Below are 27,044 nucleotides of genomic sequence, written 5' to 3'. Positions count from 1 at the left end.
CGGTTCAGCTGGGAGCCCCGATGGGCACAGCTGTGACACTCGCACTTGAGGAATTATTCGCACATTTAGCAAAGTCACAAAGGCTCCAGCCCAGCGAGGTAGATAGAGAGACGGCAGCGTGTCCCTCCGAACCGTCCCGTGCAGAACAACCCAGACTGTCAGCCAGTATCTTCCTCCTCACCATCACCTTCGTCGTTGTCAACCCAGTCGTCACACCGGCACCTCCCAAGGGCTACATTGCGCTCTCCTCCTGCCCGCAGGCTGGGATGTGACTTGTACATGATGTTATGCTGACATCACCCTGCCTAATGCCTGTTCTGTAGGGGTGTCTCCCCTCTTCCTTATGTGTATCTTCTCCCACTACCAGTGCTGGGGGCCCTTCTCCCATAGGTCATGGCTCTCTGGTGGTCAGACAGCCGATGGTCCCATGCTAAACTATCCGCAAGATGGTGTTAGCTCATGCTCCTGGTGTCGTTGTGGACAAAGCTCCCCCTTAAACGCCCTGTTCCCACGTCCCCAAAACTTAGGGGTCACGGTTGGGCCATTTATCTGTGCCAAAGTTCATAGGCCCCAAGCCTTATGCTAACTGCTGACGCCAGTGTCTCACAGGAGACAGGCCTGTGGGTTGCTTGCATTACTGCCCCATCAAATAAATGCTAAAGCTAGTTCTATGGGCTACACAACACTGCCACAGGGCCCCATGTGACCACGAGCAACCACTCCGCTCCATGCCTCAGTTTCCCCACCTGTACAAGGTGGATACAAATCTTACTTTTGTTCCTTTATCCTTCAAACGTTTTTGTGGCAAGGACTGTCTTTTGCTGTGTGTCTGGGCAGCACTTGGCACGAAGGGGCCCTGATCTCAGCTGGGGCAGGGCCTATCTCTTGCTGTGTGTCTGGGCAGCACTTGGCACGAAGGGGCCCTGATCTCAGCTGGGGCAGGGCCTGTCTCTTGCTGTGTGTCTGGGCAGTGCCTGGCACGAAGGGGCCCTGTTCTCAGTTGGGCCACTAGACGTGACCGTAACACATGTGGTAAATTGTAATAACGACCGCGCAGTGTTTAGCTTTATTCAGCATCGCAGCTTCCTGCCTCGCCGAGGAGAACTGAGACGCTCCCAGCCCAGCTGCTTACTGCTACGTTCATTGATCTGCCCATCTTAACGCCAGAAGGGACCGTGGTGCCCAGGCAGTCTGCCCAGCCTGGAGACCTCCCCTCAGGGATCCCGGCCTCCAGCCCAGAGCTGATGGTCGAGCTAGAGCAGTGCTTTTAGGGACGTCCGATCTCCATAGAAAGACTCCAAGGGCTGGAGACTCTGCCCTGTCCCTGGGGCAGTGATTCCCAGGGTCAGTTCCCCTCCCTGGGGAAAATCTGCCCCTTATTCCCAGTCTCGATTTCTCTGGCTCCATGCCACAGCCGTCAGCTCTCACTCTGCCCATCTGTTGGGTTAACGAGCCCTCTGCTCCCCGAAACCTTCCCCTCACCAGCAGGGAGGTGCTGACAGACCAGGATCTTGTCCCCTCTCAGCCTTCTCTGGGTTAAACTCACTAGATCGAGCTCCTTCAGTGCTTGGCTCTCGGGCAGGTTTTCCAGCCCTCAGATCGTCCCCATTACTCTTCTTTGACACCTCCCTCATTTCCGGACACCCTGTTTGACATGCGGCTCCCCAGAGCTGCGCGCAATCTCCCCAATGTCACGTCGAGCTGGGATCCCAGCTCCTACTCGCTATTCCCCTACGTCTCCAGCACAGGGTCACGCTCACCCTCTTAGCCAGAGCATTGCCTACAGAGCTCATGGGCCATCTGGCTCCACCAGGACACCTGGGTCCTTCCCAGAGTCGCTGCTGAGCAGGGTACAGCCCCCCAGCCTGGACATGATGGGCTCACCCAGCGTCCCAGGGAGCTGGCTCCCCCGCTGCCATACACAGTTCCTCTAGCTGGGGCCTTCTCTCTCTCCCCTGCTGTGGCCAGAGATGTCTCGGAAGATCTGATGTGACACAACAATTCTAAGAACAGGATCTCTAGAGAAGGCGGAAGGGGCCAGCGATTATCTGCTGTCTGGATCTTGCTAGTGGTGAAAGCAGGCCTCCTGGGTTCTTTATCCAGCTTTGGGAGGGGAGCGGAGTCTACAGGTTAGGGCAGGGGCAGGGGCTGGGGGCCAGGACTCCTGGGTTCTCTCCCTGGCTCTGGGAGGGGAGTGGGGTCTCATGGTTAGAGCAGGGGGACGGGTAGTCAGGACTTTAGGTTCTATCTCTGGCTTTGGGATGAGAGTGCGGGTCCAATGGGTTAGAGCAGGGCGGACTGGAAGTCAGGACTCCTGGGTTCTATTCTTGGCTTGGAGAGAATTGTGGGATCTAATGGTTAGATCTGGGGAGGGGGGAGGGGCTTTTCCCTTGTAAGCAGCTGGGTGGAGTGAGCTGTGAGCATCCCAGACCTGTTCCTAACAAACATGTATGAAGTACAAAATCCACACCCCAGATGGCGTTAACCTGCCCCTCACTCGCTGAACGGGCCATAGGGACTGAGCTCTCCTCTGCCCCCTAGAGGGGAGGTGAGCATTAGCGGGGGGAGGGGGGAGGAGTATGGAGTACAGAATGGCTCAGCAAAGACCCCAGGGGGAATTCAGTCTCCATGGCACATGAGGCGCTCCTTATCTTTGTTCTGCCAGAAGCCTCCAGGTGGCGCTATTACAATTTGTCCTTAGTATGCAAGCAACTGTTCAGGCTTTGGAAGACATTTGTTTTTCATTCGCTTTTGCACTTTAGTTCTCTCTGGGGTGGTGCTCGCTGCCTCAACCCCTCAGTCTATGGAGAGTTATTTGCTCCCTGGGAACCTGGCCTGGGTGGTTTCTGCTGAGAGTCCCCACAGAAGGAGTTCCCTGGATGCTGTTTACAACCACGTCTGTCCAGGCAGGGCTGGTGCTACCATTTAGACAAAGTAAGCGGTTGTCTAGGGCGCCAAGATTTGGGGGCGCCAAAAAGCGGTGCCCCCAATTTTTTTTACAGCATTCCTACGCCCCCTCCCCGAGCTCGCGGTCGCCGCTCCACTTCTCCCGCCTCCCAGGCTTGCAGGGCCAATCAGCTGTTTGGCGCCGCAAGCCTGGGAGGGGACGAGAATTAGAGCGGGGGCGGCATGCTCAGGGAGGAGGCGGAGCAGACTCAGAAGGGAGCTGGGGTGGGGAGCTGCCGCATGGCTCCCTGGGGGGTGAGGTGCCGTGTGTGTGGGCACCTCAGGGCGGGGGGGGGGAAGCCGCCGGGGGGGCGCCTCAAGGGGGTGGGAGCTGCCACAGGGCTGGGGGCGGGGCGCAAGGTGGAAGTTTCGCCTAGGGCGTGAAACTTCCTTGCACCGGCCCTGTGTCCAGGACTGGTGCACATACAGCAAAGAAACAAGTTGCACTGAGAATATACCCAGCGGCCACGGTGCTAATTTCTCCTCCTTCGGGTAACTGACATACAAAGCCCTGGATTCTGCTCCCACTTCCCAGAGGGACAGCGGTATTCCTGTGTTTGCGCAGCTCCTAGCACACTGGGGTGTTTACCCAGGCTTGGGGCTCAGCACTACTACAGTGCAAATAATAACTAATAATAAACCTACAAGATCTTATATTTAAAAATTCAATTACTCCTTCATCCAAACACCATATAACCCAGTTACCAGCTGCACACAGATGCTGTGCGGGGACAGCTCCCCTGGCACTGAGATGCAGCCTCTTCTGGGGTGGAGCAGCCAGGAAACACCACACATAACACCAGGCAGGGACGGCTCACCCGGTGCTAAGATTCAGCCATCTCTGGGGTGGAGCAGCTGGGTAAGAGCCACACATAATACCAGGGAGGGATGATTCACCGGGTGCTGAGCTGCAGCCACCTCCGGCACACGGCAGCCGGGGAACAGTCGCACATAATGCCCCATGGGGATGGCTCGCCCAGCGTTAAGAAGCAGCCACCTCTGGGGTGGGGCAACTGATTTAAATTTTATTAGAGAATATTTAAAAAATAAATGATACAGAAAATTTGAAGCGTCAGTTATTGGTCATTGGGGGTAACATACAGAGTATAGGGGTATGTTGGTGTTTTGGGGTTGGGCACTACACTTTGATCTTAGCTCTAGGGAGCCGAGAAGCGAGAGAAACACCTTCCGTTTCATTTTAAGATGTTTTGAGACTCTAAACACAGCCTCTGTCTCTCCCCCCCCCGCACGCCCCGCACACACATACACACACAACCACATTCCAAACACAAGTTCCCGGGAGTGTGAGATTTCAGGAGCACAGCACTTACCCTGGCCCTGGGGCTGCGTTAGCCTCTGGGAGCCCCGTCCGACAGTAACCAGGGAGGCAGTGGGCTACGGCAGATAGACAAACATCCCTGCTCATGGATTTGTAACCCACTAGCCCGTGTGCTGGGCTGGCAGGGGCTGGGGCTCAGAGGAGGAAAAGGAATTGTGATAAAGACTTCCTGGCTCTTAATGGCACCAGGCTTGATCTTCACATGTCAAGAAAAGCCAGTGGTGAGAGGTGGGGGGTATGGGATGGGCAGACTGGGAACCAGGATTCCTGGATTCTATCCCAGCTCTAGGAGAGGAGTGGGGTCTACTGGTTAGTGTGTGTGTGCGGGTGGGGGGAGGGCGGGGTCTGGACTTCTGGGTTCTATCCCTGGTTCTAGGAGGGAAGTGGGGTCTAGTGGTTAGTGTGTGTGGGGTTCTATCCCTGGTTCTAGGAGGGGAGTGGGGTCTGGTGGTTACAGCAGGGGGGATGGAACTGGGAGTCAGGATTTCTGGGACAAAACCTGCAGAGGCTGGTTTGGAAAGGTCACAAGCAGGCGCTGGAAGCCGGCCCCCTGGGCAGGGCGGTGGCGGGAGTCCACAGTGGAGGAGCGAGGACTAGCTGGGTGAATTACAAGCGCCTGGCACATGCTGGCTGCTGTGCTTCCCCCCTGCCCTGAGCAGCCACCAATGTAAATCTTTGCCAGGCGCAGTTCACACCTAGACCCCCTGTTCTGCCTGCTGCTTTGCAGAATGTGCTCTGGGCCTTGGGCCTCCCATTCCAGGTTCCAGCCCCGGCAGGCCTAGTTGACATCTGGCTCTGTCTCACTCCCCCTGGGAGAAGTTAAGCCCTGCATGCCCAATGGGGAGCTTCACACCCAAGCAAGTGGGGAAACTGGGTCATCAAATGATTACAAAACCCCCCACATTCTCCACCCACCTCCCCCCTAGGAAGGAGATTTGGGGGTGCAGAGGGCTCTTTAACCCAGCTGACAAAGGCAGAGCGAGACTTGATGGCTGGAGGATGAAGCCAGACAAATCCAGACTGGAAACGAGGAGCAGATTTTCCCCAGGGATGGAGCAGATTCTGCAGCCCTTGGAGTCTTTGCATTGAGATGGGGCGCCTCCCTCGTTCTGCTCTAGCTCCACTACCAGATATGGGCTTGAAATGTACAAAGGGGGCAGAATTAAGGGTGTTCTAGCTTGGCCACGGGATAGGGGCTTGTAATCTATGATGGGCGCGGCTATGTCTATTGGTCTCTTGGAAAGGTCCATTCCTATCGGTAGCTGTCCAGTGGCAGTGAGTTCCACAGGCCTGGGCACATGCTGTGCAGGGCAGGAGGGCCTTGCGTTGGGAGCAGTGGCAGTGAACTGTGTGTGGTTGTGTCTCTGAGCACAATTGTGACTATTCCGGTGTGTGTGTGTGGGTGATTGTGTGTGTGGCTGGGGGTGTGATTGTCCCTCTCTTTGGGGGGGGGGTGGGCTAGTGTGTGCCCCTGGTGTGTCGTGTTTGAGTGTCTGGGATTGTGTGAGTCCCTTTGTGCATCAGCGTGTGTGACTGTCTGGCTGTGTAGAGTTGTGGAGGGATGTGTGTGTGTGTGTGTGTGTGTGACCTACTGCAGGATACAAAGTCCTGCAACAGCATTTCCTAGCAGTTAGCCCAGCAACACACTAACACTGATACAAACACAGTGTCTCTCTCTCTCACGCACACACACAGAGCAGGGCTCAGCCCGTCCAGCAGGGGGCGACAGGGACACACACATCTCCCTAGGGCCAGCTTGGATGATGATGATGAGGGGAGTGGGATCTAGTGGTCAGAGTGGGGTGGGAGCTGGGCACTGGTTACTATCCCTGGCTCTGGGAGCAGAGGGGGGCTAGAGGTTAGAGCAGGGGGACTGGGAGCCAGGACTCCTGGGTTCCATAGTGGCAGGTGTTTTTTCTTCTGTCTCCCTCCGTAGAGATCCCAGCCCAGCCCACTAGAGCAACGTGGGAGCGGGGTTTCAGGGAAGGCGTGAGGGCGGGGACGAGGAGGGAAGGGCAGTGTGAGGGCGGGGCATCGGGGAAGGGGCGATGTGGGGACGGGGATTAGGGGGAATGGGCGGAGGGAGGGCGGGGCCTGCAGGTGAAGGCGAAGCGTGAGGGAGGGGGCTCGGAGGAAGGGGGGCGGCCACGTTCCGGCGCTGGTGCCCCCCCCACTTTTAGGAACCGGACATTCCCTCGCCCCTGCACACCCCCCGCCCCCAGAAAACTCCCCTTGATCCACAGCCCAGCTCTCGCTGCCCGGCTCCCTGCGCTGAGCGCAGCAGCGGGGGGAGCGCAGGGCAGGGACGGGGCGGGCCGGGGGCTGGAGCAGTGGCGGAGGGACGCGCCCCGACGGGCTGGTTCCGAGAGCGGGGCTCCGGCAACACGTGGCGCACAGCGTCTGTTGCAGGCAGGGAGAGTAGCAGACACCGAGGGAAGGCGTCACACGTCAGTGGGCGGGGTTATGCAGATCAGCAATGTCTGGCGGCAACACAGAGCAGCCGGCTGAGCCCAAGGAAGTGGGCGGAGAGAATTCTCTGGGAGCAGAATTCGGAGTGGAGAGTTGGTGCTTTGAGTCAGTGTATCGGAGTCACTTCGGGGCAGCGATTGCCACTTAGCTAGGAAGGTATGAAAGTAGGTCCTGTGACATAGAAAGCACTGGGAGCGCGAGGGGAGCGCGCTGTTCCGAGAAAAGGTATCGCTTCTCGGCTCTCTATGAGCTGTGGTCCAAGTGTAGTATCTGTTCTTATCAGTTTAATATCTGATATGTTCTCGATGTGAGAACTTTATATTAAACGGATTTTTGGAACAGGGAGATGGAATAGGAGCTTGCTCCTTCCACTCCATGCATCAGCCTGGTATTGCAGTACTTCCAGGTGTGGTGCGCCTCCCTCCGGGGAGAACATGGTTGTTCAAAAAATAGAAAAAAAAAAGCTTTTGGGCTCTATTGGTGCTCAGACCGTTCAGCTGCATTTTTTGTATGTTGTTGTTTTTTCTGATGGGGGGTTTACCTACTTGAGCAGCTGTTTTCATTTCTACTTTACTGTTGGTTTATAAAATTTTGAAGAGACTGGTTCTCACATGTTATGTAAATGTGGGCTTTGGGTCAGTGTCTCTCAGCTGTGTCCCCACAGGAGAGAATTGTTCCATTCCTTTCCCCTTGTGAAAATATTTCTGTTGTCAGGCAGAGAGCAGGATGAGATCACATGGAGGAGAGAGAGGACTGTTCTAGGAGCTCCAATATGGAACTGGCCCAGATCCAAACAAAACAAGTGGTAAAACTCCCACTGACTTCAGTAAAACAAGATCAAGCCCTTAGAAGAGGACTGTGAGTCAGCGCTGCAAATGTTGCCAGCAAAGGACTTCCCAATAATGATGCAGGGGGTTGGACTAGATGACCTCCTCCGGTCCCTTCCAACCCTGATATTCCATGCTTCTAAGTAACACTGTATGAAGAGGATTTATTCTTGTCCACTTAAATATTCATGACAGCTTATAAGCACCATAATACATAAAACATTATTGAGGCATGCAAATTACGCTAATACTGCATTTGAAACTGCCTGCTTGTTTTAGGGAGTTAACTCCCTAGCAACAATCCTTTGCCGCTCATGAAGGTGGCCACATCTTGGTCGGAGGGAGGTCTGCCGATTCGTTTCTCGGTGGCGGCGTGGAGGGCGGCCATTGCAACGTTCTTCACTTTGGCGTCCGGGCACGTCAGGAGGCGGAAGGCGTGCGTGAGGACCGCAACGTCACAGAGGTCTCCCATACGGGGGACGCCGGCACCACCGTGCCTGTGCTTGATGTATACGAGTTCGTTGCTGGCTCTCCGGGGCAGGGACATCCAGTTTTTGACCAGCTTCCGGATGGCGTTGTCCGCCTTGTTGAGGGGCACCTTTGCCACGGCGGATCCCCTCAGGACGAAGGCGATGCGGGGGATCAGGAAGGTGTTGAGGGCGTTGATCTTCTGCCACGGCGCCAGCAGGGATGTGTCGATTTTGGCGACGTCCTGCAGGATCCCCCCGATGGTGTCTTCTGGGGTCTGCTGGACGCGGAAGCCTGTCGGTGTGCCGAGGTGTTGGTATGCCTGCCCCTCCGCCAGAGGAACGACCACCCGGCCTGCCCCGAGACGGCCCGCCCCGCACCGTGACAACAACACCAGGGGAGCTGGAAGGAGGAACACCGGCCGCCGTTTCGACCCGGCAGCCGCGTCAAGGATCCAGAAGATGTACCGTACAAACCGCCTCAAGGCCGTGAGAGAGATCCTCGACGGGCCCCCGTCGTACTGCACGATCCCGCCCGAGCGCCTCTACAACTACTTCCTCGGAGTGTTCGGTGGCGTGCCCAGGAACGACGCGCAGCGCCCGGAGTGCCTCCGCCCCCTGCCCCGCATTCCCGACGCGGATGGCCTGGAGGCCGACTTCACCCCTAAAGAGGTGACGGCCAGGCTCTCCAGAACCAAGAACACTGCACCCGGAAAAGACAGCATCCCCTACAGCCTCCTCAAGAAGCGGGACCCCGGCTGCCTCCTGCTCTCCACCATCTTTAACTTGTGCAAGCGCTTCGGCCGCTCCCCCACCTCCTGGAAGAAGGCCATGACCGTCTTGATTCCCAAGAAGGGCGAGCGGGATGACCCCAGCAACTGGAGACCCATCTCCCTCTGCTCCACCATGTACAAACTGTACGCCAGCTGCCTGGCAGCCAGGATCACGGAGTGGGCGACGACCGGGGGAGCCATCAGCCCTGCCCAGAAGGGCTTCATGCCGTCGGAGGGGTGCTACGAGCACAACTTCCTTCTCCAGACCGTCATCCAGACGACCAGGAGAACGCGGAGGCAGTGCTCGATAGCGTGGCTCGACCTGGCCAACGCCTTCGGGTCCATCCCCCACCATCACATCTTGGACACCCTACAGGAGTTTGGGATGCCAGAGACCTTTCTCCACCTGATCCGGGAGCTGTATGAGGGCTGCAGCACCACCATCCGATCGGTAGAAGGGGAGACCGCAGAGATACCGATCCACAGCGGCGTGAAGCAGGGTTGCCCCCTCAGCCCCATCGTCTTTAACCTCGCCATGGAGCCGCTCCTGCGGGCGATCTCCGACGGCGGCGACGGCTTCGACCTGCACGGCGAGAGGGTGAGCGTCCTGGCCTACGCGGATGACCTGGTCCTGATCGCGGACGACCCCGAGAGGCTCCAGGGCATGCTCGACACCATCGGGAGAGCCGCGGACTGGACGGGACTCCGCTTCAACGCCAAGAAGTGTGCGTCCCTCCACGTTGACGGGAGCAAGAGGGACTCGGTACTGATGACGGAGTTCCTCATCCAGGGCGAGTCCGTCGTTCCTCTGGCGGAGGGGCAGGCATACCAACACCTCGGCACACCGACAGGCTTCCGCGTCCAGCAGACCCCAGAAGACACCATCGGGGGGATCCTGCAGGACGTCGCCAAAATCGACACATCCCTGCTGGCGCCGTGGCAGAAGATCAACGCCCTCAACACCTTCCTGATCCCCCGCATCGCCTTCGTCCTGAGGGGATCCGCCGTGGCAAAGGTGCCCCTCAACAAGGCGGACAACGCCATCCGGAAGCTGGTCAAAAACTGGATGTCCCTGCCCCGGAGAGCCAGCAACGAACTCGTATACATCAAGCACAGGCACGGTGGTGCCGGCGTCCCCCGTATGGGAGACCTCTGTGACGTTGCGGTCCTCACGCACGCCTTCCGCCTCCTGACGTGCCCGGACGCCAAAGTGAAGAACGTTGCAATGGCCGCCCTCCACGCCGCCACCGAGAAACGAATCGGCAGACCTCCCTCTGACCAAGATGTGGCCACCTTCATGAGCGGCTCCCTGGATGGCGACTTCGCCCGGGACAGGGGAGACTTCGCCTCGCTGTGGACCCGCGCCCGCATTGCCACGCGCCGGCTGGGAAAGCGCCTGGGCTGCCGCTGGGAATGGAACGAGGAACGGCAGGAGCTGGGAGTCCTGATACCGCGGATCGGAACGGAGGACAACATCATCGTCACCCCCGGAGCCAGAGGCGTGCTGGAGAGATCGCTGAAGGCCGCCGTCCACGCGCTCTACGTGGACGCCCTGAAGAAAAAGCCGGACCAGGGTAAAGTCTTCGAAGTAACCAGCAAATGGGACTCCAGCAACCACTTCCTCCCCACAGGCAGCTTCACCCGGTTCGCCGACTGGCGGTTCATCCACCGCGCCCGGCTGAATTGCGTCCCGCTCAACGGTGCCATCCGCCACGGGAACCGGGACAAACGCTGCAGGAAGTGCGGGTACGTCAACGAAACCCTGCCCCACGTCCTATGCTGCTGCAAGCCCCACGCCAGAGCCTGGCAGCTACGCCACAACGCCGTCCAGGACCGTCTAGTGAAGGCCATCAACCCGCGTCTGGGAGAGATCACCGTCAACCGCGCCGTCCCCGGCACCGACAGCCCGCTGCGCCCGGACATCGTCGTCACGGACGAGGTGGGGAAAAAGATCATCCTGGTCGACGTAGCGATTCCGTTCGAGAACAGGACCCCGGCCTTCCGCGAAGCCCGAGCCCGCAAGCTCGAAAAATACGCCCCCCTGGCTGACACCCTGCGGACTAAGGGTTACGAGGTTCACGTCGACGCTCTGCTCGTTGGGGCCCTGGGTGCCTGGGACCCGTGTAACGAACGCGTGCTGAGGACCTGTGGGGTGGGCCGTCATTACGCGCGGCTCATGAGACGCCTAATGGTCTCGGACGCTATCCGTTGGTCCCGGGACATTTACATCGAGCACATCACCGGCCACCGCCAATACCAAGAGTGAGCCGGGGAGACCTCGTGCACCCACACACACCCCCTGCTGGACCCTATCCCCTGAGCCCTAAACCCACCAAACCTAGCTGAATCCCGCCACGTGAGGGTCACCCCATCCCCATTACCCAGCCCGCTTACTTATACCCATGACTATCTCTACCTCCCGTATGGGTGATAGACCCTCACCGTTTATCGACTGTGTCCTGATCCCGCCCACCGGTTACCCACCCCTCATTGGGGACATTGCAGTGTGTATATACTATGTGTGCTGCCCAGCCCCAAAACACCAACATACCCCCATACTCTGCATGTTACCCCCAATGACCAATAACTTACGCTTTAAATTTTCTGTATCGTTTATTTCTTTTAAATATTCTCTAATAAAATTTAAATCTGTTCTTATCAGTTTAATATCTGATATGTTCTCGATGTGAGAACTTTATATTAAACGGATTTTTGGAACAGGGAGATGGAATAGGAGCTTGCTCCTTCCACTCCATGCATCAGCCTGGTATTGCAGTACTTCCAGGTGTGGTGCGCCTCCCTCCGGGGAGAACATGGTTGTTCAAAAAATAGAAAAAAAAAAGCTTTTGGGCTCTATTGGTGCTCAGACCGTTCAGCTGCATTTTTTGTATGTTGTTGTTTTTTCTGATGGGGGGTTTACCTACTTGAGCAGCTGTTTTCATTTCTACTTTACTGTTGGTTTATAAAATTTTGAAGAGACTGGTTCTCACATGTTATGTAAATGTGGGCTTTGGGTCAGTGTCTCTCAGCTGTGTCCCCACAGGAGAGAATTGTTCCATTCCTTTCCCCTTGTGAAAATATTTCTGTTGTCAGGCAGAGAGCAGGATGAGATCACATGGAGGAGAGAGAGGACTGTTCTAGGAGCTCCAATATGGAACTGGCCCAGATCCAAACAAAACAAGTGGTAAAACTCCCACTGACTTCAGTAAAACAAGATCAAGCCCTTAGAAGAGGACTGTGAGTCAGCGCTGCAAATGTTGCCAGCAAAGGACTTCCCAATAATGATGCAGGGGGTTGGACTAGATGACCTCCTCCGGTCCCTTCCAACCCTGATATTCCATGCTTCTAAGTAACACTGTATGAAGAGGATTTATTCTTGTCCACTTAAATATTCATGACAGCTTATAAGCACCATAATACATAAAACATTATTGAGGCATGCAAATTACGCTAATACTGCATTTGAAACTGCCTGCTTGTTTTAGGGAGTTAACTCCCTAGCAACAATCCTTTGCCGCTCATGAAGGTGGCCACATCTTGGTCGGAGGGAGGTCTGCCGATTCGTTTCTCGGTGGCGGCGTGGAGGGCGGCCATTGCAACGTTCTTCACTTTGGCGTCCGGGCACGTCAGGAGGCGGAAGGCGTGCGTGAGGACCGCAACGTCACAGAGGTCTCCCATACGGGGGACGCCGGCACCACCGTGCCTGTGCTTGATGTATACGAGTTCGTTGCTGGCTCTCCGGGGCAGGGACATCCAGTTTTTGACCAGCTTCCGGATGGCGTTGTCCGCCTTGTTGAGGGGCACCTTTGCCACGGCGGATCCCCTCAGGACGAAGGCGATGCGGGGGATCAGGAAGGTGTTGAGGGCGTTGATCTTCTGCCACGGCGCCAGCAGGGATGTGTCGATTTTGGCGACGTCCTGCAGGATCCCCCCGATGGTGTCTTCTGGGGTCTGCTGGACGCGGAAGCCTGTCGGTGTGCCGAGGTGTTGGTATGCCTGCCCCTCCGCCAGAGGAACGACCACCCGGCCTGCCCCGAGACGGCCCGCCCCGCACCGTGACAACAACACCAGGGGAGCTGGAAGGAGGAACACCGGCCGCCGTTTCGACCCGGCAGCCGCGTCAAGGATCCAGAAGATGTACCGTACAAACCGCCTCAAGGCCGTGAGAGAGATCCTCGACGGGCCCCCGTCGTACTGCACGATCCCGCCCGAGCGCCTCTACAACTACTTCCTCGGAGTGTTCGGTGGCGTGCCCAGGAACGACGCGCAGCGCCCGGAGTGCCTCCGCCCCCTGCCCCGCATTCCCGACGCGGATGGCCTGGAGGCCGACTTCACCCCTAAAGAGGTGACGGCCAGGCTCTCCAGAACCAAGAACACTGCACCCGGAAAAGACAGCATCCCCTACAGCCTCCTCAAGAAGCGGGACCCCGGCTGCCTCCTGCTCTCCACCATCTTTAACTTGTGCAAGCGCTTCGGCCGCTCCCCCACCTCCTGGAAGAAGGCCATGACCGTCTTGATTCCCAAGAAGGGCGAGCGGGATGACCCCAGCAACTGGAGACCCATCTCCCTCTGCTCCACCATGTACAAACTGTACGCCAGCTGCCTGGCAGCCAGGATCACGGAGTGGGCGACGACCGGGGGAGCCATCAGCCCTGCCCAGAAGGGCTTCATGCCGTCGGAGGGGTGCTACGAGCACAACTTCCTTCTCCAGACCGTCATCCAGACGACCAGGAGAACGCGGAGGCAGTGCTCGATAGCGTGGCTCGACCTGGCCAACGCCTTCGGGTCCATCCCCCACCATCACATCTTGGACACCCTACAGGAGTTTGGGATGCCAGAGACCTTTCTCCACCTGATCCGGGAGCTGTATGAGGGCTGCAGCACCACCATCCGATCGGTAGAAGGGGAGACCGCAGAGATACCGATCCACAGCGGCGTGAAGCAGGGTTGCCCCCTCAGCCCCATCGTCTTTAACCTCGCCATGGAGCCGCTCCTGCGGGCGATCTCCGACGGCGGCGACGGCTTCGACCTGCACGGCGAGAGGGTGAGCGTCCTGGCCTACGCGGATGACCTGGTCCTGATCGCGGACGACCCCGAGAGGCTCCAGGGCATGCTCGACACCATCGGGAGAGCCGCGGACTGGACGGGACTCCGCTTCAACGCCAAGAAGTGTGCGTCCCTCCACGTTGACGGGAGCAAGAGGGACTCGGTACTGATGACGGAGTTCCTCATCCAGGGCGAGTCCGTCGTTCCTCTGGCGGAGGGGCAGGCATACCAACACCTCGGCACACCGACAGGCTTCCGCGTCCAGCAGACCCCAGAAGACACCATCGGGGGGATCCTGCAGGACGTCGCCAAAATCGACACATCCCTGCTGGCGCCGTGGCAGAAGATCAACGCCCTCAACACCTTCCTGATCCCCCGCATCGCCTTCGTCCTGAGGGGATCCGCCGTGGCAAAGGTGCCCCTCAACAAGGCGGACAACGCCATCCGGAAGCTGGTCAAAAACTGGATGTCCCTGCCCCGGAGAGCCAGCAACGAACTCGTATACATCAAGCACAGGCACGGTGGTGCCGGCGTCCCCCGTATGGGAGACCTCTGTGACGTTGCGGTCCTCACGCACGCCTTCCGCCTCCTGACGTGCCCGGACGCCAAAGTGAAGAACGTTGCAATGGCCGCCCTCCACGCCGCCACCGAGAAACGAATCGGCAGACCTCCCTCCGACCAAGATGTGGCCACCTTCATGAGCGGCTCCCTGGATGGCGACTTCGCCCGGGACAGGGGAGACTTCGCCTCGCTGTGGACCCGCGCCCGCATTGCCACGCGCCGGCTGGGAAAGCGCCTGGGCTGCCGCTGGGAATGGAACGAGGAACGGCAGGAGCTGGGAGTCCTGATACCGCGGATCGGAACGGAGGACAACATCATCGTCACCCCCGGAGCCAGAGGCGTGCTGGAGAGATCGCTGAAGGCCGCCGTCCACGCGCTCTACGTGGACGCCCTGAAGAAAAAGCCGGACCAGGGTAAAGTCTTCGAAGTAACCAGCAAATGGGACTCCAGCAACCACTTCCTCCCCACAGGCAGCTTCGCCCGGTTCGCCGACTGGCGGTTCATCCACCGCGCCCGGCTGAATTGCGTCCCGCTCAACGGTGCCATCCGCCACGGGAACCGGGACAAACGCTGCAGGAAGTGCGGGTACGTCAACGAAACCCTGCCCCACGTCCTATGCTGCTGCAAGCCCCACGCCAGAGCCTGGCAGCTACGCCACAACGCCGTCCAGGACCGTCTAGTGAAGGCCATCAACCCGCGTCTGGGAGAGATCACCGTCAACCGCGCCGTCCCCGGCACCGACAGCCCGCTGCGCCCGGACATCGTCGTCACGGACGAGGTGGGGAAAAAGATCATCCTGGTCGACGTAGCGATTCCGTTCGAGAACAGGACCCCGGCCTTCCGCGAAGCCCGAGCCCGCAAGCTCGAAAAATACGCCCCCCTGGCTGACACCCTGCGGACTAAGGGCTACGAGGTTCACGTCGACGCTCTGCTCGTTGGGGCCCTGGGTGCCTGGGACCCGTGTAACGAACGCGTGCTGAGGACCTGTGGGGTGGGCCGTCATTACGCGCGGCTCATGAGACGCCTAATGGTCTCGGACGCTATCCGTTGGTCCCGGGACATTTACATCGAGCACATCACCGGCCACCGCCAATACCAAGAGTGAGCCGGGGAGACCTCGTGCACCCACACACACCCCCTGCTGGACCCTATCCCCTGAGCCCTAAACCCACCAAACCTAGCTGAATCCCGCCACGTGAGGGTCACCCCATCCCCATTACCCAGCCCGCTTACTTATACCCATGACTATCTCTACCTCCCGCATGGGTGATAGACCCTCACCGTTTATCGACTGTGTCCTGATCCCGCCCACCGGTTACCCACCCCTCATTGGGGACATTGCAGTATGTATATACTATGTGTGCTGCCCAGCCCCAAAACACCAACATACCCCCATACTCTGTATGTTACCCCCAATGACCAATAACTAATGCTTCAAATTTCTGTATCGTTTATTTCTTTTAAATATTCTCTAATAAAATTAAAATCTGTTCTTATCAGTTTAATATCTGATATGTTCTCGATGTGAGAACTTTATATTAAACGGATTTTTGGAACAGGGAGATGGAATAGGAGCTTGCTCCTTCCACTCCATGCATCAGCCTGGTATTGCAGTACTTCCAGGTGTGGTGCGCCTCCCTCCGGGGAAAACATGGTTGTTCAAAAAATAGAAAAAAAAAAGCTTTTGGGCTCTATTGGTGCTCAGACCGTTCAGCTGCATTTTTTGTATGTTGTTGTTTTTTCTGATGGGGGGTTTACCTACTTGAGCAGCTGTTTTCATTTCTACTTTACTGTTGGTTTATAAAATTTTGAAGAGACTGGTTCTCACATGTTATGTAAATGTGGGCTTTGGGTCAGTGTCTCTCAGCTGTGTCCCCACAGGAGAGAATTGTTCCATTCCTTTCCCCTTGTGAAAATATTTCTGTTGTCAGGCAGAGAGCAGGATGAGATCACATGGAGGAGAGAGAGGACTGTTCTAGGAGCTCCAATATGGAACTGGCCCAGATCCAAGCAAAACAAGTGGTAAAACTCCCACTGACTTCAGTAAAACAAGATCAAGCCCTTAGAAGAGGACTGTGAGTCAGCGCTGCAAATGTTGCCAGCAAAGGACTTCCCAATAATGATGCAGGGGGTTGGACTAGATGACCTCCTCCGGTCCCTTCCAACCCTGATATTCCATGCTTCTAAGTAACACTGTATGAAGAGGATTTATTCTTGTCCACTTAAATATTCATGACAGCTTATAAGCACCATAATACATAAAACATTATTGAGGCATGCAAATTACGCTAATACTGCATTTGAAACTGCCTGCTTGTTTTAGGGAGTTAACTCCCTAGCAACAATCCTTTGCAATCAAATTTGTCTCTTTACTCAGGATAAGAAATTAGTTTTCTGCTGAAGTAGGTAAACCCCCCCATCAGGAAAAAAAATATGTATATATATATATATATATATATAAAAAGCAATCAAAAACACAGTTGAACGATATGAGTAGCACTACAACACAAAATCTTTTTTTGTGTTTTTTGAACCACCATGTTTTCCCCAGAGGGAGGCGCACCACACCTGGAAGTACTGCAATACCAGGCTAATGCATGGAGTAGAAGGAGCAAGCTCCTATTCCATCTCCCTGTTCCAAAAGTTCTCACATCAAGAATATATCAGATGTTAAACTGATAAGAACAGATATAACTTAGAGAATCTTTTCACCAGAGCTCAGAGAGCTAGGAAATGATACTTTGCTTTGGAACAGCGCGCTCCCCTCGCGCTCCCATTACTTTCTATGTCACCAGGACCTGCTTTCATACCTTCCTAGCTAAATGGCAATCGCTGCCCCTCCCGCTAAACCACGTCCACTCCTGCAAGGCCCCGCCCTCACACCGCCCCTTCTCCTGAGTTCCCCCCCTTGTGCTTCACTTTCTCCCTGAATCCCTGCCCCCGCACCGCCTCTTCCCCCGAGTTCCCGCCCTTGTGCTTCCCCTTCTCCCTGAAACCCTGGCCCTGCCCCGCCACTAGACCCCACTCCCCTCCCAGAACCAGGGATAGAACCCAGAAGTCCAGACTCCCACCTACCACCCACACACACACTAACCACCAGACCCCACTCCCCCTCCTAGAGCTGGGATAGAATCCAGGAATCCTGGATCCTAGCCCATCGCTGTAACCACTAGACCCCATTCTGCTCTGAGAGCTGAAAATGGAACCCAGGAGTCCTAGTTCCCAGTCTGCCCATCCCCTACCCCCCACCTCTCACCACTAGCTTTCCTTGACATGTGAAGATCAAACCTGGTGCCATTAAGAGCCAGGAAGTCTTTATCACAGTTCCTTTTCCTCCTCTGAGCCCCAGCCCCTGCCAGCCCAGCACACAGGCTAGTGGGTTACAAATCCATGAGCAGGGATGTTTGTCTATCTGCCGTAGTCCACTGCCTCCCTGGTTACTGTCGGACGGGGCTCCCAGAGGCTAACGCAGCCCCAGGGCCAGGGTAAGTGCTGTGCTCCTGAAATCTCACACTCCCGGGAACTTGTGTTTGGAGTGTGGTTGTGTGTGTGTATGTGTGTGCGGGGGGTGGGAGGGAGAGACAGAGGCTGTGTTTAGAGTCTCAAAGCATCTTAAACTGAAACGGAAGGCTCTTTGAGCTGTGGTCAAGTGAAAAATTCTCTAAGTTGTATCAGTTGCCCCACCCCAGAGGTGGCTGCATCTTAGCACTGGGCGAGCCGTCCCCCTGGGGCATTATGTGCGACTGTTCCCCGGCTGCCCTGTGCCAGAGGTGGCTGCAGCTCAGCACCCGGTGAATCATCCCTCCCTGGTGTTATGTGTGGCTCTTACCCAGCTGCTCCACCCCAGAGATGGCTGAATCTTAGCACCGGGTGAGCCGTCCCTGCCTGGTGTTATGTGTGGTGTTTCCCGGCTGCTCCACCCCAGAGATGGCTGAATCTTAGCACTGAGTGAGCCGTCCCTGCCTGGTGTTATGTGTGGTGTTTCCCAGCTGCTCCACCCCAGAGGAGTCTGCATCTCAGTGCCAGGGGAGCTGTCCCCGCACAGCATCTGTGTGCAGCTGGTAACTGGGTTATATGGTGTTTGGACGAAGGAGTAATTGAATTTTTAAATATAAGATCTTGTAGGTTTATTATTAGTTATTATTTGCACTGTAGTAGTGCTGAGCCCCAAGCCCGGGTAAACACCCCAGTGTGCTAGGAGCTGCGCAAACACAGGAATACCGCTGCCCCTCTGGGAAGTGGGAGCAGAATCCAGGGCTTTGTATGTCAGTTACCCGAAGGAGGAGAAATTAGCAACGTGGCCGCTGGGTATATTCTCAGCGCAACTTGTTTCTTTGCTGTATGTGCACCCGTCCTGGACACAGGGCCAGTGCAATGAAGTTTCGCGCCCTAGGAGAAACTTCCACCTTGCGCCCCGCCCCCAGCCCTGTGGCAGCTCCCCCCCCTTGAGACGCCCCCCCCCCCGGAAGTTCCTCCCCCTGCCCTGAGGTACCCCCACCCGCGGCAGCTCCCCCCCAGGGAGCCATGCAGCAGCTCCCCACCCCAGCTCCCCTCTGCTCCGCCTCCTCCCCGAGCACGCTCCCCCACTCTAATTCTCCTCCCAGGCTTGCGGCGCCAAACAGCTGATTGGCCCTGCAAGCCTGGGAGGCGGGAGAAGTGGAGCGGCGACCGCGTGCTTGGGGAGGGGGCGTAGGAACGATGTAAAAAAAAATCGGGGGCACCGCTTTTTGGCGCCCCCAAATCCTGGCGCCCTAGACAACCCCCTACTTTGCCTAAATGGTAGCACCGGCCCTGCCTGGACAGACGTGGTTGTAAACAGCATCCAGGGAACTCCTTCTGTGGGGACTCTCAGCAGAACCACCCAGGCCAGGTTCCCAGGGAGCAAATAACTCTCCATAGACTGAGGGGTTGAGGCCGCGAGCACCCCAGAGAGAACTAAAGTGCAAAAGCGAATGAAAAACAAATGTCTTCCAAAGCCTGAACAATTGCTTGCATACTAAGGACAAATTGTAATAGCACCACCAGGAGGCTTCTGGCAGAACAAAGATAAGGAGCGCCTCATGTGCCATGGAGACCCCGTGGGGTCTTTGCTGAGCCATTCTGTACTCCATACTCCTCCCCCGTCCCCCCGCTAATGCTGACCTCCCCTCTAGGGGGCAGAGGAGAGCTCAGTCCCTATGGCCCGTTCAGCGAGCGAGGGGCAGGTTAACGCCGTCTGGGGTGTGGATTTTGTGCTTCAGACACGTTTGTTAGGAACAGGTCTGGGATGCTCACAGCTCACTCCACCCAGCCGCCTGCAAGGGAAAAGCTCCTCCCCCCTCCCCGGATCTAACCATTAGATCCCACAATTCTCTCCAAGCCAAGAATAGAACCCAGGAATCCTGACTTCCAGTCCGCCCTGCTCTAACCCATTGGACCCGCACTCTCATCCCAAAGCCAGAGATAGAACCCAAAGTCCTGACTACCTGTGCCCCTGCTCTAACCATGAGACCCCCACTCCCCTCCCAAAGCCAGGGAGAGAAGCCAGGAGTCCTGGCCCCCAGCCCCTGCCCTAACCTATAGACTCCGCTCCCCTCCCAAAGCTGGATAAAGAACCCAGGAGGCCTGCTTTCACCACTAGCAAGATCCAGACAGCAGATAATCGCTGGCCCCTTCCGCCTTCTCTAGAGATCCTGTTCTTAGAATTGTTGTGTCACATCAGATCTTCCGAGACATCTCTGGCCCCAGCAGGGGAGAGAGAGAAGGCCCCAGCTAGAGGAACTGTGTATGGCAGCGGGGGAGCCAGCCCCCTGGGACGCTGGGTGAGCCCATCATGTCCAGGCTGGGGGGCTGTACCCTGCTCAGCAGCGACTCTGGGAAGGACCCAGGTGTCCTGGTGGAGCCAGATGGCCCATGAGCTCCGTGGGCGATGCTCTGGCTAAGAGGGTGAGCGTGACCCTGGGCTGAAGACGTAGGGGAATAGCGAGTAGGAGCTGGGATCCCCGCTCGACGTGACATTGGGGAGATTGCGCCCAGCTCTGGGGGGCCGCATGTCAAACAGGGTGTCCGGAAATGGGGGAGGTGTCAAAGAAGAGTAATGGGGACGATCTGAGGGCTGGAAAACCTGCCCGAGAGCCAAGCACTGAAGGAGCTCGATCTAGCGAGTTTAACCCAGAGAAGGCTGAGAGGGGACAAGATCCTGGTCTGTCAGCACCTCCCTGCTGGTGAGGGGAAGGTTTCGGGGCGCAGAGGGCTCGTTAACCCAGCAGACAGGGGCAGAGTGAGAGCTGACGGCTGTGGCATGGAGCCAGAGAAATCGAGACTGGGAATAAGGGGCAGATTTTCCCCAGGGAGGGGAACTGACCCTGGGAATCACTGCCCCAGGGACAGGGCAGAGTCTCCAGCCCTTGGAGTCTTTCTATGGAGATCGGACGTCCCTAAAAGCACTGCTCTAGCTCGACCATCAGCTCTGGGCTGGAAGCCGGGATCCCTCAGGGGAGGTCTCCAGGCTGGGCAGACTGCCTGGGCACCACGGTCCCTTCTGGCGTTAAGATGGGCAGATCAATGAACGTAGCAGTAAGCAGCTGGGCTGGGAGCGTCTCAGTTCTCCTCGGCGAGGCAGGAAGCTGCGATGCTGAATAAAGCTAAACACTGCGCGGTCGTTATTACAATTTACCACATGTGTTACGGTCACGTCTAGTGGCCCAACTGAGAACAGGGCCCCTTCGTGCCAGGCACTGCCCAGACACACAGCAAGAGACAGGCCCTGCCCCAGCTGAGATCAGGGCCCCTTCGTGCCAAGCGCTGCCCAGACACACAGCAAGAGACAGTCCTTGCCACAAAAACAATTGAAGGCTAAAGGAACAAAAGTAGGATTTGTATCCACCTTGTACAGGTGGGGAAACTGAGGCATGGAGCGGAATGGCTTGCTCGTGGTCACATGGGGCCCTGTGGCAGTGTTGTGTAGCCCATAGAACTAGCTTTAGCATTTATTTGATGGGGCAGTAATGCAAGCAACCCGCAGGCCTGTCTCCTGTGAGACGCTGGCCTCAGCAGTTAGCATAAGGCTTCAGAGTAACAGCCGTGTTAGTCTGTATCCGCAAAAAGAAGAACAGGAGTACTTGTGGCACCTTAGAGACTAACAAATTTATTAGAGCATAAGCTTTCGTGGACTACAGCCCACTTCTTCGGATGCATATAGAATGGAACATATATTGAGGAGATATATATACACACATACAGAGAGCATAAACAGGTGGGAGTTGTCTTACCACCTCTGAGAGGCCAATTAATTAAGAGAAAAAAAACTTTTGAAGTGATAATCAAGCTAGCCGAGTACAGACAGACAGTTAGATAACAAGTGTGAGAATACTAACAAGGGGAAATAGACTCAATGTTTGTAATGGCTCAACCATTCCCAGTCCTTATTCAAACCGGCGTTGATTGTGTCTAGTTTGCATATCAATTCTAGCTCAGAATTGCTCCAACGAGCTCCAACGAGAAACTGCTGAGCTAGAATTGATATGCAAACTAGACACAATCAACGCCGGTTTGAATAAGGACTGGGAATGGTTGAGCCATTACAAACATTGAGTCTATTTCCCCTTGTAAGTATTCTCACACTTGTTATCTAACTGTCTGTCTGTACTCGGCTAGCTTGATTATCACTTCAAAAGTTTTTTTTCTCTTAATTAATTGGCCTCTCAGAGGTGGTAAGACAACTCCCACCTGTTTATGCTCTCTGTATGTGTGTATATATATCTCCTCAATATATGTTCCATTCTATATGCATCCGAAGAAGTGGGCTGTAGTCCACGAAAGCTTATGCTCTAATAAATTTGTTAGTCTCTAAGGTGCCACAAGTACTCCTAGCATAAGGCTTGGGGCCTATGAACTTTGGCACAGATAAATGGCCCAACCATGACCCCTAAGTTTTAGGGATGTGGGAACAGAGTGTTTAAGGGGGAGCTTTGTCCACAACAACACCAGGAACAGGAACGAACACCATCTTGCGGATAGTTTAGCATGGGACCATCGGCTGCTGTCTGACCACCAGAGAGCCATGACCTATGGGAGAAGGACCCCCAGCACTGGTAGTGGGAGGAGATACACATAAGGAAGAGGGGAGACACCCCTACAGAACAGGCATTAGGCAGGGTGATGTCAGCGTAACATCATGGGCAAGTCGCATCCCAGCCTGCGGGCAGAAGGAGAGCGCAATGTAGCCCTTGGGAGGTGCCGGGGTGACGACTGGGGTGACGATGAGGAAGGTGATGGTGAGGAGGAAGATACTGGCTGACAGTCTGGATTGTTCTGCACGGGACGGTTCGGAGGGACATGCTGCCGTCCCTCCATCTATCTCGCTGGGCTGGAGCCTTTGTGACTTTGCTAAATGTACTAATAATTCCTCAAGTGCGAGTGTCACAGCTGTGCCCATCGGGGCTCCCAGCTGAACCCCAGTTTCCATAATCCTGAGCCTGACCTGGGGACACGAACCTGTCAAACCTCACCGGGAATTCTGAAGTAATCAATAGAATGAATATGAGACTCCTACATCGGGCTCCAGCTGTGACTAGATCCAAGATCTCCTGCCTTAGCCCCCAGCCCAGTCTCGCTATGGAACTCGTAGCCTTTCTGGGACACCCTTTGTGCTGAAAACGTTTTCATAGGAACCTTTCCCGGGCCCAAATCTGGTTCCCTTTTCTTGTAGGCCCCACGTCAGTGTTCACCCTGGAGGAGATGGAGGCCCTGCTGCTGCTGGCCCTCTCCATCCTGACCGGTGAGTGGTTCTGGTTGCGCTGGGGCTGGGATGCAGTAACGGGGATGATCAGGGAGCCGGGAACTTGGGAGACTCTGCCATGGCGACGGCTCCACCTGCCAATGCTTGGAATCCAGCAGGGGGCATCTGGAACGACTGGGGTTCAGTTGCAACCTCTAGGGGGGTGCTGTGCTGCAGACAGCGAGGTGGGGGCTCTCCTCTGGCAGTCAGGGCTGGCCCCGATACCCCAGGGCAGGACTAGGGGGCACTGTGCTGCAGAGAGCGGGGTGGGGGTCTCCTCTGGCAGTGAGGACTGGCCCCAATACCCTAGGGCAGCACCATGGGGTGCTGTGCTGCAGAGAGTCGGGGGGGCTCTCCTCTGGCAGTCAGGGCTGGCCCCGATGCCCCAGGGCAGGACTAGGGGGCAAGGTTCTGTAGATAGCAGGGTGCTGCTTCCCCTCCAGGTGCTGGCTCCCAGGACTGGGGGGTGACCCTGCCCGCGGACCCTCTAGCCGGATGGAGCGGCTCATGCGTGACGATCCCTTGCTCTTACACCTACCCCGAGGGGCAGCTCGTTAAAGCCGTGACCTGGAGCCGGAACAAGGAGACAATTGTGCAGCTCAGGACAGCAGCGGGGCAGGGCTATGACAAGGCCGAGCGCGCCCAGTTCCTGGGCGACCTGCAGCACAACTGCACCCTGAGCCTCAACCCGCTGGCGCTCAGCGACGGGGGCGCCTACTCCTTTGAGTTCCAGACCGAGAGCCAAAGCTGGAGAAGCCCCCGAGCCGTGTGCCTCATGGTGTCAGGTAATCCCCAGCTCCTCTTGCAGAAACGTTTCACCAACAACCCAGCCTGGCCCCGTGTGGCGTTATGTGTGGCTGCTCCCCAGATGTCCTGCCCCAGAGGTGGCTACACCTCAGCGCCCATCGAGCCATCCCCAAGGATGGTTGCTGTAAACCTCTCATAACATTTCACTCAAATCAAATGACCACATTCTGCAAAGCTGTGAATAAACAGCGGAGTCTGATGGTTAGAGGAAGTCTAAACTGGAGTCAGGACTCCTGGGTCCTCTCCCAGCTCTGGGAGGGGAGTGGGATCTAGTGGTCACAGCAGGGGGGGCTGGGAGCCAGGACTCCTGGGTTCTCTCCCAGCTCTGGGAGGGGAGCCTGGTACAGGTCACACCCCCACCTGGTCTTGAGGCCGCTCTCAAAGAAGGGGCAGTGGCTGGTGACTGGAGGTGGCTGTGCCCATGGCTGTGCCCCCAGCAGTGACTGGCTCCCCCCTCACACACCCTGCACAGAACATCCCTGCAGGGTCAAACATAGCATTGCTAGGATCCCCGGAGCCCTGAACGGCCACTTGATCTGCTCCATCTCCGAGCGCTGCGCCTCCTCCGGCCTGCATTGGTACGACGGAGCCGGCGCGCGGATCCTGGAGGAAACTGAAGCTGGCAAAAGCAATAGGCTGAGCATGCGCATCATCTGGCAGCACCGGGGGGCGGCGCTGGAGTGCCGGGTGCAGGGCTACCGGAATAGGTGCCTCCCCAAAGGGTCCCAGCCTCCAGCCACAGGTGAGTTGCATTATGTATGGGGCCTTCCCTTTCTAGGGGGTGGCAGCTCCCATCAGGCCCCAGGGCAGGGGCTGGCTGGGGGGCAGGGAATGGGTCAGGGGGCCTTTCCCCTCTAGCAGGCACTGACTAATCAGGTCTGAGGGCAGGGGTCTGGCTGGTGCTGGGGGTGGGGAATGTGATACGGGACCTTTACCCTGTAGGGGGCGCCAGCTCCCATCCGGCCCCAAGGTGTGGGACTGGTTGGCTCAGAGTGGCAGGGAATTGGGCGCGAGGCCTTTCCCCTCTAGGGGGTGCTGGTTCTGACCCATCTCCAATGGCCTTTTCAGGCCGGCCCCCCCGCCTGAAGGTCCTGGTGGACATGGACGGCCCAGGCCCGATCAGGGAGGGCGACTCATTCACGCTGAGATGTGTGGGGGACAGCGGGTCGCTGGACCAGGTCTACTTCTGGATTCACAACGAGGACCTGCACGGGGGCCCCTCTAGGCAGATTGAAGGGGCGACCTTGTCTCACGGGGGCAATTACACCTGCATGAAGTGGGTCTCCGACATAGGACGTGCTTACCTGGCCATATCCCCCACCACCTATGTGGCCATCCTTGGTGAGTAGCCAGTGCCAGGGCGGGGCCACAGCCCTGGGGGTGGAGCCAAGGAGCACAGATGGGAGGTGTCCTTGTCTCACCTACATTGCAAATGGGGGCGGGACCACAGGCCTGGGGGCGGAGCAGGAGAGCACAGATTGGGGGTCTTTTTGTCATTGACATTCCAGTTGGGGGCAGGGCCACAGCCATGGGGGTGGAACCAGGTTCACAAATGGGAGGGGACAGGGGCCCTCCTTTCGCCACCACTTGGATATGGGAGTGGGGCTAGAGCACTGGGGGCGGAGCCATGGAGCCCCTCCGCCCCATGCCATGCTGTGCCTAAGCCCCCAGCTGCCGTCCCACGGGAGCGTCATTAGGTCATATCTCATTCCGCTTCCTTTGCAGTCCCCCCTGTGGTGCATGTGGTGGCCACCCCAGGCCCTCATCGCAGCACGGGGGAACCCCTGTCCCTGACGTGCCGGCTGGACACCAGCGCTTTTGGCGGATTGGACTTCTCCTGGTACAAGGATGGCGAGCGGCTGGGGTGGGCACAGGCAGAACTGGCTTTCCCGGGCGTCCAGGTGGCTGATGGGGGAGAGTATCAGTGTGAGGTGCACAACACCCTAGGGAAATCCACCTCCCTGCCACTCACCATCACTGTTGTGTGTAAGTACTGGGTGCATTTGACTCCACATTACCCATTACATAGCCAGGGAATGGCTTAGAGTCCCCCGTGCATCATGGCTAGGGTTACCATATTTTGAGCCTCCAAAAGGAGGACACTCCACGGGGCCCCGCCCATGCCCCCAGCCCCGCTCACGCCCCAACTCCGCCCCTTCCCCAAAGTCCGCGCCCCAACTCCGCCCCCTCCCCTGCTTCCCGTGAACATTTGATTCGCGGGAAGCCTGAAGCAGGTAAGGGAGGTGTGGGGGGAGGGGGCATGGCCCAGTCTCGCCCCCCCGGCGTCTCCAGCCTGGGTCGGCTCGGGCCATGGGGTGCCGGCCCGGGGCCCGGCCCCTGGCTGAGCACCCCCGGCCCGCCCAGCACTGCCGGTCCCCGGCCTGGCCCCCGGCACTGCACCGCCGGCCCGGCCCCCGAGCCCCCGGCCCGGCACCACACCGCCGGCCCGCTCCCCAAGCCCCCGGCCCGGCACCGCACCGCCGGCCCGGCCCCCGAGCCCCTGGCTCGGCACCGCACCGGCGGCCCCCGAGCCTCCGGCTTGGCACAGCACCGGCGGCCCGGCCCCTGAGCCCCTGGTCTGGCACCGCACCATCGGCCCGGCCCCCGAGCCCCCGGCTCGGCACCGCAGGCCCCCGACCCCCGGCCCAGCACCGCCGGCCCCGCATGTCCTGATTTTCCCGGACATGTCCGGCTTTTTGGGATTTCCCCCCGGACGGGGATTTGGAGCCCAAAAAGCCGAACATGTCCAGGAAAATCCGGACGTATGGTAACCCTAACCATGGCTGAACCCCGCACAGTCCTTCTGCAAGGCCAACCAAAATAAACGAGCTCCCAGCTCGTGCTCCAGCTGGGTCTGCTTTGTTGACCAGGCTCCAGTATATCTGTCCACAGAGCCATCTAGCGGCCGAATGACATTGCAAATCAACCTGTCACAGGCCGAGAAACACCCGTTCAAATAACGTACACTTAGTTGAAATTTAATATTTTTTAATCATCAGGAAAAATATCTGGTTTGCCCCCCTCAAAATTAGCTCTTTGCCGGACTTTTCA

At 57.2% G+C, this 27,044-nt stretch overlaps 3 protein-coding genes, 3 non-coding genes and 1 pseudogene across 16 annotated transcripts in view; 4 read left to right on the top strand and 3 right to left on the bottom strand.

Moving 5' to 3' along the window:
• The window catches only part of LOC103307386 (B-cell receptor CD22-like), an 88,766-nt gene extending 84,277 nt beyond the window's left edge, over positions 1 to 4,489 (bottom strand). For both annotated transcript variants that reach the window (XR_010594142.1, XM_042846377.2), the window contains exon 1: positions 4,278 to 4,489. The gene's annotated coding sequence lies outside the window, so the exon portion shown is untranslated. The remainder of the gene's footprint in view (positions 1 to 4,277) is intronic.
• The window catches only part of LOC135976852 (Fc receptor-like protein 6), a 91,439-nt gene that overhangs the window by 9,320 nt on the left and 55,075 nt on the right, over positions 1 to 27,044 (bottom strand). The window lies entirely within an intron of this gene.
• LOC103307390 (B-cell receptor CD22-like) overlaps positions 6,651 to 27,044 on the top strand; it is a 92,134-nt gene continuing 71,740 nt past the window's right edge. Inside the window, exons 1-7 of one of the 8 annotated variants that reach the window (XM_065574514.1) lie at positions 6,652 to 6,859; positions 17,850 to 17,913; positions 23,118 to 23,186; positions 23,630 to 23,971; positions 24,466 to 24,735; positions 25,062 to 25,334; positions 25,719 to 25,979. In XM_065574514.1, coding sequence (XP_065430586.1) covers positions 23,147 to 23,186; positions 23,630 to 23,971; positions 24,466 to 24,735; positions 25,062 to 25,334; positions 25,719 to 25,979 — 1,186 coding nt within the window. In that variant the 5' untranslated portion in view covers positions 6,652 to 6,859; positions 17,850 to 17,913; positions 23,118 to 23,146. Of the gene's footprint in view, positions 6,911 to 17,229; positions 17,914 to 23,117; positions 23,187 to 23,629; positions 23,972 to 24,465; positions 24,736 to 25,061; positions 25,335 to 25,718; positions 25,980 to 27,044 lie in introns of those variants that run through there. The other 7 variants (XM_065574513.1, XM_065574515.1, XM_065574517.1 and 4 more) reach the window with 7 other exon arrangements.
• LOC112061434 (U2 spliceosomal RNA) lies at positions 6,982 to 7,176 on the top strand. The gene has a single exon (XR_002890254.2). It is a non-coding gene; the product is annotated as a U2 spliceosomal RNA (small nuclear RNA).
• On the top strand, positions 11,437 to 11,622 carry LOC112061769 (U2 spliceosomal RNA). Its single transcript, XR_002890370.2, has one exon. It is a non-coding gene; the product is annotated as a U2 spliceosomal RNA (small nuclear RNA).
• LOC135976932 (U2 spliceosomal RNA) lies at positions 15,882 to 16,067 on the top strand. The gene has a single exon (XR_010594191.1). It is a non-coding gene; the product is annotated as a U2 spliceosomal RNA (small nuclear RNA).
• On the bottom strand, positions 16,981 to 17,158 carry LOC112061613 (U2 spliceosomal RNA; annotated as a pseudogene).

This window comes from Chrysemys picta, chromosome 20 (assembly GCF_011386835.1).
Source record: "Chrysemys picta bellii isolate R12L10 chromosome 20, ASM1138683v2, whole genome shotgun sequence".
NCBI classification, from domain to species: domain Eukaryota; kingdom Metazoa; phylum Chordata; order Testudines; family Emydidae; genus Chrysemys; species Chrysemys picta.
The sequence above is the reverse complement of the archived record's forward strand: the minus strand, read 5'-3'. Positions and strand labels throughout refer to the sequence as shown.